Source organism: Diabrotica virgifera, chromosome 3, assembly GCF_917563875.1.
Source record: "Diabrotica virgifera virgifera chromosome 3, PGI_DIABVI_V3a".
Lineage (NCBI taxonomy): Eukaryota > Metazoa > Arthropoda > Insecta > Coleoptera > Chrysomelidae > Diabrotica > Diabrotica virgifera.
This window is the reverse complement of record NC_065445.1, coordinates 105,054,721-105,064,815: the sequence shown is the minus strand read 5'-3', so window position 1 is coordinate 105,064,815 and position 10,095 is coordinate 105,054,721. Positions and strand designations below refer to the sequence as shown.

General features: G+C 33.1%; 1 protein-coding gene across 1 annotated transcript; it reads right to left on the bottom strand.

The window, feature by feature from the left end:
* Nucleotides 1-5,428: 5,428 nt before the first annotated feature.
* Nucleotides 5,429-8,686, bottom strand: LOC126882548 (uncharacterized). Its single transcript, XM_050647516.1, has 2 exons — nt 8,548-8,686; nt 5,429-8,355 (listed from the first exon to the last, which is right to left on the bottom strand). Exons 1-2 carry the CDS (start codon nt 8,684-8,686, stop codon nt 5,429-5,431), a joined length of 3,066 nt encoding a protein of 1,021 aa, XP_050503473.1.
* Between the last annotated feature and the right edge of the window lie 1,409 nt (nt 8,687-10,095).

Below are 10,095 nucleotides of genomic sequence, written 5' to 3'. Positions count from 1 at the left end.
GTCTTTCTTGCAAGGTAAATAATATTCTAGTGCATGGCGAATATCTTGTGGTAATTCATACCAGACATCAGCGCTTATATTTTCCATTATACAGAAACTTTAAGCACAAATGTCCACAGTTTATTTGGTTATAACTTTGATATTGATCGTTATTATATGCAATTCTTCCACCATTCAAATAGGAAACTAGTTCTTGAGGTGGCTTCAAGCAACCATATGAATCAAAATACTCTATGTCTTTGTTTATCTTTCTGTAAGCTACCCAATGTGTACCAGGGTTTGTTGAAATGTCGAGATTAATTATAGCACATTCATGTTTACGAGGGTAACGAGGTAAATTATCTCTCATAAACACACCACGAAAATTTGGAATTTTAAGTAGTTTAACAAATTTATTCAAGTCCACATTGGTTAAAGGTCTATTAGGTAGCTTCAGCGGTAGTTTTTTGACTTTTTTAAATATAATCCAAAGCCTCCTTTAGCGTTTTTTCGAAGGTATAATCCTTTGCCTAGATGCTCCATAGCTTTATTATGACGTTTGTCCTCTTCTAGTTTCTTTTGAGCATTCTTTGAATCAATTACAGTCTTTGCGATGGCACTTGCACCACCAGCCAAACTACCAAGAGCTGATAAGCCTGCAAAGATGGGAATTAAAGGTAAAATACCACCAGATTTTGATTCGAATGGAATGATTCTTGGAACTCGTACATTTCTTTTCCCACCTATATTCTTCACGGCTGTTCTAGCTGCTGCAAGTGCAACTAGAGCTGATTTACGCAAATTTGGTGATGGAGGAGTTCGTTTCAACGTTCTGATAATTGGTTGTAGCACGTGTCGCTTAAATGAACCAACACCTTTACCACGTTTCATACCCATACCTAGTTTTCGTTTAACTTTCATTGCTGTAGTAGTCAACCAGGCAGTGGCTTTTTCACTCAAAGATGCGTCGTTTGCTGTAACTCGTTCCCACGCTTTGTTTTCCAATACCCAATCTGCTTTATGTCTATCTTTCAATGAATTACTATGAGAATATGCAATATCATGATCTCTCGCAGCTCGATCTAATGGATTTATCCCTGGATCTCCACGAGCTAGACGTTTCTGTAATTTAGTTCCAGGTCCTAGATACTGGTAACCAGGGGCATGCAATTCAAACGGTATATTGTTGATCAGAGAATTCAACACTCCTTCACCTTGAACGACTAACATTGAAATGAATCGCTTCTTGAAAAATTTCTTTATATAACCAAGCGTATAAAATACATCTTAATCACAATATGAAGGTCATTCAACAAGATAAGACACTAGCAGTGGAGAACTTGGATTTTGTCGATAACGTGGCAAGAATCAGTAAACATGGTGTATTGCTACCACATTCTTTTCGTGCTATCGTATGTGGCCCAAGTGGATGTGGAAAAACGAATGCTATGCTAGCATTACTGTTTGATCTAAATGGCGCTAAATTCAAAAATGTTTACGTATATTCAAAATCGTTGTTTCAACCCAAGTATCAGTTTTTGAAGGAAGTGTTGGAATCTGTGAAAGAGGTTGGTTATTTTCCATTTAAAGACAATGATGCCGTAATAAGTCCTGACGAAGCTAAACCCAACTCAGTATTCATATTTGATGACGTATCTACGGATCCACAACAAACAATACGTGAATATTACTGCATGGGAAGACATAAAGATATCGATTGTGCATACATATGTCAATCATACAGTCGAGCAGGCAAACAACTCCTGCGTGATAATGCCAACCTTATTGTATTGTTTAAACAGGATGAGCTCAATTTAAAACACGTCTTTGATGATCACGTCTCACCTGACATGACATTTGTTCAATTTAAAAAAATTTGTTCTGAATGTTGGCAGGATAGGTATGGCACGTTCGTAATTGTTAAGGATTTCGATATTTCTAACGGACGATATCGTTTAGGCTTCGACAAGTTTATAAAATTGTAGTTATGATCGAAATACACGCATTCCATAACAACATGTTAGACAAAGAGGTAGCTGCACGCAAGCGTAAAGTTGCTGAATTAGCTCGAGTCATTCGCAAAAAGTATTTGGCATTAAAGCTAGGTAGGACAGAACAAGACGAGACGCTAAATAAACTCTTTGAACCCATAACTAAACCACTAAAAGATATTGCACAATCTTCACATCATGCTATTAATAAGAAGCTTAAACACGTCAAAAAGGAAGAGATGAAATCAGAAGAAGAGGTGAAAAAAGAAGATAGCGATGACGATGTTTTTTCCGATACAGTATCAACGAATCATGAAAATGAAGATTTAGTTCATCACAATTCCATAGGCCATCTTAACGGTGCAACTGCAGAAAAATATCTTAATATTGTCAAACCGTTGTTTAAACCTAAAAAAGCAAAGAAGCAATCACCGAAAATTAAATCTACTAGATTAAAGAAACTGTCTCTCGAAGGTCAAGAGAAAGCGACTCGTTCACCACCGAAAACTCGGTCTACTACATCAAAGAAATCGCCTTTAGAAGTAGTAAAAGCAACTCGTTCATCATCGACAGCAACTTCATCTACCTCCAAAGGATCAGGGTTCATCGATGCTTCTCATTTGATTTACAACGATAATCCTATTGAATATGTATATTGGGATGATCCAAATGAACTATGTGATAGACTCGAATTGTTGATTGCTTCCCAAGAAGCAGGAAACACATCCCATAGTAACGAAATTGTTGCCATTATCAACGAATTACGTGAAGCAGATATTATATATTAATGTTAGGTCAGATTAGACATCATTTCCAACATGAGTGTTGATAAGTTTGGTCGTCATCATTATCGTTCTAATGAACAAGCTATTCAAAAGCTGCGTGAAGGCTTCAAACAATCCATTTTAGATTTACAAAACCAGATACATGCAGTAAATAAGGATATTAAACGAGATCCTCCTGTATCAGGTATACATCTTTCCAACAAGAAATATGTAGATGACCACATTGCAAATATAAAAAATTTTCTGCGAAAAGAGATTACCTTGATGCAAAAAGAATATAGTTCAAAAGATACTCAACTTGAACAAAAAATTTCTGACTTTCAAAACTCCATCGGGAAGATTGAAAGCAATTTTAATAAAAAAAATAATGAGTTATCTGATGCAAATAAACTGGCTGTCTTGAAAATATCTGATTTAACAAAAGAAATGAATGATTTACAAAAAGCAGTAAGTATCCAGAATGCAATAAAACAAGAATCTGTTGGAGAAAATACCGTGACAGTAGATAGGATTAACAAGGCATTGAATCTACAAAAAGCTACAGAAAATACCTTGACAGTAAATAAGACTAACAAGAGAATAAATCAAATGTTGTCCTGAAAAATAATTTCCCATCGAAAATACTTAATAAATCAAATGTAACCTACATTACAGAACGCAGTAGATAACATTACTTCATGGGACAATCGTCTTAAGTTTAAATTCGTAATGTCTAAAGAAAAACAACAATTGGTCAACGAATTACATAAACCAGCACGAAAAAATTATCCTCGTCGACGAACCGTCATTAAAGGACTAGATGATTTATGGCAAATGGATATTGCTGAGATGAGATCCTATGCCAATCAAAATAAATCTTACAAGCTCATTCTTGTCGTAATTGACTGTTTTTCAAAATTTGTGTGGACTCGACCATTAAAGACAAAAACAGGGGAGGAAATAACAAAGACGTTTGCAGATATTTTAAATCAAACTCAACGAGTTCCGAAAAATTTACAAACAGACCAAGGTACAGAATTTTTCAATTCCAAGTTTCAAAACCTCATAAGAAAACATGGTATTAATCACTATAATACCTTTAGTGTTAAAAAAGCAGCCATATGTGAACGAATTATTCGAACATTGAAGGAAAAACTTTACAAGTATTTCAGTCTTAATGGTACTTACAAATGGATAGATACATTGCCTCAAATTACAAAAGACTACAATAACACGAAACACAGCAAAATTCGACTTAGACCTATTGATGTTAATAAATCTAACGAAAAAGAAATCTTACGAAAATATTACACTCACTTGAAAATATCAGGTACAAGAAAATTGAAAGTTGGTGATATGGTGCGTATTAGTAAAAATAAACACCTTTTTGATAAGGGATATAAGCCAAATTGGACAACAGAACTATTTAAAATTACTGAAATTAAAATAACAAATCCCACAACATATTTGATTGAAGATATTACTGGAGCGCCTATTAGAGGAGGATTCTACGAAGAAGAATTACAGAAAACAAAAAATACAGACATTTACTTAATTGAAAAAGTATTGCACAGACGCGGAAATAAGATGTATGTTCAATGGCTGGGTCTCGATAGTAAACATAATAGTTGGATTAATAATAAAGATGTGGTTTAGTACTTTTTAATGCGAATGCAACCTTGAAGAGGAGGGACGCAATATAAAAGACCGCTCAGCAACCTCGCTCTCAGTTAGTTCACCTCGCTCTTCAACATGAGTTCTCAAGATAGTGGTTATAGTTCATCAAGTTCTATTGTGGTATTCGATGATTCATCAAGTGAAATCAATTATGGTGCCGAACTAGACCAAGTTTTAGCAAAATTCGAAGAAGCTGCGAAGAATGAACCATACTACTTGTTAGAAGCCTCATTTCCACTAGATAGTTACATAATTAAAGTTGGTCTATCTCCAGCTAGACAGTTTACGGCATCCGTCATTTTATGTCAACATGCCATAAAAGAAGAATTATTCGACGGTCGAAGAATTAGTATAGACAAATTTGAGTGGAGTGACATAATTAACCTATTTTCACAAAAGATGAATGATTTTTTCTATGCAGACGAGTTTGATCCTGTCGAGTTTCAGTGTGGAGACTACTGCAAGATACGACAATTGGTGTTGGATTCAATCAAGTTCCTTGTTATTGAAAAACATGGTGTGGAATACTATTTAGATGAAAATGATGTTACGCAAATTCTACAAGTACACCACAGTATAGTGACTCATCGCATATCGTTGTTGGAAAATTTAAACTTTCATGCATATTATACAAATGTTGTATATTTTTTGCAACAGAATTTTTGTACAGATACTAGTTTATGTGGTCCGTTTGAAGCTATGACTGCGTTTTGTGAAATTTCTCCAGCAGATACTTTGTTAAGCCATGCTATGAGAGACTATGTATATTATTATAAAATTAAAGTTGTAAATGACTTGAATAACTTTATTTGTTAATAAATATTATGTATTTAACACTTCTGTTTTATTTTCGTAATATATTTACAAAAGGATAATGAAAAAATAATATTGTACAATAGTCATTTTATTAAAAATTACTGAGGAAAAGTGATTGTGTCTTTTCACCAGCCATACACATTTTTAATATCCAAGTAAATGCCCTCAGCGTCTTAAAGCGATTATATTTTTGCTAAAAAATTATGGTATATCACAATGTCCCCAGGGAAGCGTCTTAAAGGATTCTGGTATTAAATATCGTTTATCATCATAAGGACTTAGGGCCGTTTTTGTTTGCTCTATGCTGAATACTGAATGTTGATATGACCGAATACACCTTTGGTTTGTGCTTTTAATTTTGTATTCTTTTAAACAATTTTCAAAATCTTCAAATGTGATTATATTTTTGACTACATTATATTTTACACCTTTTGCTTTTTTGGTTATACCTAAATTTTGAATACCACAATCAATTTGTTCCTTGTTTAGTTTCAGTTTTAAACGTTCTCTCTCTTTTTCTCTCTCTTCATCAGTTGTTTGTAATTTAAATGTATACATTTTTGATCTTAGACCAATAAAATTTGTAATAATTTTTCCATTAGCTTCATCCTTCATTAGACCGGGGATTTTTTTATTTAACCGTTCTATCATGTACGGGTTATTTTCCGAATAGTCAGATGTATCGAATTTAGAGTTGTGTGCCTTTAAAACCTCCTTATATGCATCTAAACACTGTAATTCATAGATGAAGCTATCTGTATCCATGTACAATAACATACAATTTTCTTCTCCCATCGTTGGAAGCATGAAGGAGTAATGAAAATCATACATACATAATTTTGATATGTCTAGGATTGCTGCACCTATATACAGAGGCTTATTAAAACACACTACTGATTTGGTTAGTTCGATGGCCACCAGGTTTTCACTAAAGATAGTACGACTGTGAAACCGAATACTTGCAATCAAGTTTTTGGCTCCATACCTTCCATTCCAATTTTTACATATTTTTACAGTTCTATGCCTCCTTATATTCTCCATGGTCTTACCAAACACAGCATTGTTCATCATTTTATAGAGATTTTTCTCAAAACTGCTCTTAGATGCAGCCCGTAAGTTAGTATTTAACTCAATATAGGGCCGCAGCCATGCAGATTGATTAAATTTCAAAACTTTATGTATTTTAGTTAAAATTAATCCGTTAGATAAAGCCTGCTTTAAATTTCTATAATGAATAATATATTTTGACTTATTAAAAAGAGTTGGCAATAATTTTGGTAGTTTTGAACCGGGAGGAATGCGGTGTTCGGCAGCAAATGGAAAATCTTTATGTTTGTCGTGTAATTCAAGTGGATACTCTAAGTCAACTTGAAAGAAATAGCCCTCCTTCGCAGCATTCGGAATTGACATAATATCAATATGCCCCTTGGGAAGTTTAGTGGATTTAGATGCTACACCAAATTTGGTTACATCTTCAATCCACTTAAATCCTCCAAAGGGTAAATATTCACTCATAGCCCAACCATAGAGATTATTTACATCTAAATACATGATGTACTTAGAGGGCTGTGTGGGGTCATATGTCGACATGTACTTATTGTTAGCTTCCGAAAATCGGTTACTACACACAGATATTCCGCCTCTTATGCCTTTTTCAATAAACAAAATCATATCCACATCTTTTAATAACTCTAATCTACATTTTGTATACCTAAGCATACAGTCCCATGTATAACCTGGTATGGTATAATACCACGCAGGATCTAAATGGTACGTATCCCTACATTTTTGTCTAAATTGTTCAAATACATCAGCCAGAAGCAAAATATCTGTTTTTAAGTACAAATCGCTATACTCTCCCAAATTTTTACATTCAAATGTAGACCAAACTTTCTGCGCATGAGCATACTTCTGTTCGCTAATATGTTCATCACATAATTTATTATAAAAATGACTAATTGTAGGTAAAGAAGTTTCCTCTAATTTTTCCAAACTATCAACATAATCATAGCAAAATACTCCTTTGCAAGTTAATAAATTAAATGCATTATCATCTAAACTGTAAAATTCTTGTTTTAAAATCTTCTTCTCTGAAGTATCTAAAAGTGATGCTAATTCATCGAGTGAAGCTCCCATAAATCTCATAGTATCGATAAATCTTAGTCTAATTTTATGCTCATCTGAATGTAGAGTAAAAGAAATATATTTTTCTTTATTAATAGGAAGTAAGCTCAGGTGCCCATGTTTGCATAAATCGATAATCATGAAATGTGAGTCATATCCACTAAAATTATGGAAGGCTACTGGCACAACAAACACCTTTCTGAAGTTTAAATTGCATGCTTGGTGTGCAAATCCTCTTACCTCTCCGGTAAAATGATCATGATCTACCACAATTATATCTGTAGCTAAAAAGCGTTTCTCACAAATATGACAGACAGTTGCCTTACTTGTACTAGGCTTTTTAACCATAGGTACAATTGATTTTATTTTAGAATCGACAAATTTGGATATTTCAGCCATTTCTTTTGCAAACCACTCCATGCAATTTTCACCTCTGTAGCTTCGAAAATATGATAAGCCGTCATCGTAAGCACATTTAAAGTAATAGCCTGCACTATAAGGTACATGCTTTTGGTATTTTGCTGTTTTGCTCAGTTTTACATTAGAATCTGTAAAATTATGTAACTGACATTCAAAATCAGCATATATGATAAAGGGAGTGGTTTGTTTGTATGTGAAATTTCTAAAAGCAACATGATCGTATTTGGGAACAGTCATTTTACATTTGTTTATGTCTCTGCAGAACTCTTCGTGCTCCGCAAGTTTATTCCCGCTGTAAAAATAATTCATGCAGCGATCACAAATATATTTTTTATTTGAGTTTTTACTTAACTGAGAACTTAACAACCTAGACATATCTTTAATCCAGCAATAATGATATTTTATTTCAATATTTTCATCGTCACTAGGAGGAGCGTCGTAATCATTTAACTTTGGAAAATATTTATCCTGAATTAGAAGCAAATTTACATGTCTATCAAGCTTGTTTTGTGTAAGTCTAGCAGGTACTACTTCGTAAAATTGTTTTTCCTTAACTTGGTTTAATTCCAAAGCATAAACATTCACTGATATAGTATTTATTTTTTCAAATTTTGTAATATGACTTAAAGGCATTGGAGCTTCCAAGTCCTCCGTTTTCAACGCCGTACTGTAATATGGATATGCCGATGTACGTTCTGTATGTATTTTAGCTGGATAAAGAGAGCTAATAATCGCCCAATAAAAGCAATTTTGATCGTAATTTTTGATATTTATACATGCTCGACGCTTTTGAATTTGTTCAGGAAGTTTAATGTACGATGATCCGTTCCCAATTTCGACTTTATTGATGTTAACTTCTAATGAGATTACTTTAGAGAGAGCGGCACCTGAACCTTTTTCTGCAAACTCAGACATTTTTTTAAAAATTATATCTTTAACATTTTCGCTAAACCAAATGTGTAAATCGGTTGAATAACTATCTATAATGACATTTTTAGTGCTAAAATGTATCAAATCTAAACTCTCACTATCACCTGTCTTTTTAATAAATTCCCCCCACAAAGTAGTGTTGACTTTAAGTACTCTATTAGATTTCAAAACAGTTTTAACTTTTTGTTTAAATATGGTAAAAGCATCATTCAAAAACGGTCCTACATCCTTATGATATAAATTTATTATAACCCCTGTCTTAATCCGACTTGCAAAACTTGAAGCGACATTTTCCCATTTTACTCTATTTCGTAATTTTGAATTAAGTCCTAGACCAACACGTCTATTAAAATTTAAAATTATTCTTCGAAAATGTTTAAAATGTCCTACGTTTGATTGTAATTTTTTAGCAGTTCCAATGGGTAATTTTTTAGCTTTAATTAAATTATTACATTTGCAAATATGTGCATTTAATCGCTTTAACCATACTTTAGCATCATTTTGAGTAAATTTATCAAAAATTATTTTACGAAGTCTTTTAATAGTTAATAATAGATTATCCGACTGCTTAACTATTTCCTTAATCATTTCAATATTATATTGTATGGCTTATAAAAAAACAAAATCACTTACCCTCTTTTTTATTCAACGATTAGTTAAGTTAAGTTTCAACGATTTCGAATTTGGCTGCTGGATGTTCGTTTCCACTGCAATGGATGAAACCTTGCTTATTTCTTGCTAAATCCACCTAAAACAATAACAACTTGCTATACTAAAATTCACTCTCTTCGAATAAATTGAAAAAAAAAATGCATCGCTACTGCGATTTTCGAACCCGCTGCATAAAACACAAAAAAGACAAAAAACATATCTAATAGGAGGCTCTCTAATAGAAATATGTTGTAAAATTTCGATGCAAAAAATGTAATTCGGAGCAAAACTCTCAATAACAACTTGCTATACTACAATTAACTCTCTTTGAAAATAGAACGAAAAAAATCGAAAAATAGAAAAAAATGCATCGCTAGTGCGATTTTCGAACCCGCTGCTTAAGTATTTCACTATATTATATGTATGGTTAAAAAAAAAAAAACAAAATCACTTACCCTTTTTTTATTCTAAGTTTCAACGATTTTGAATTTGCCTGCTGGATGTTCGTTTCCACTGCAATGGATGAAACCTTGCTTATTTCTTGCTAAATCCACCTAAAACAATAACAATTTGCTATACTAAAATTCACTCTCTTCGAAAAAATCGAAAAAGAAATGCATTGCTAGTGCGATTTTCGAACCGGCTGTAGAAAACACAAAAAAGACAAAAAACATATCTAATAGGAGGCTCTCTAATAGAAATATGTTGTAAAATTTCGATGCAAAAAATGTAATTCGGAGCAA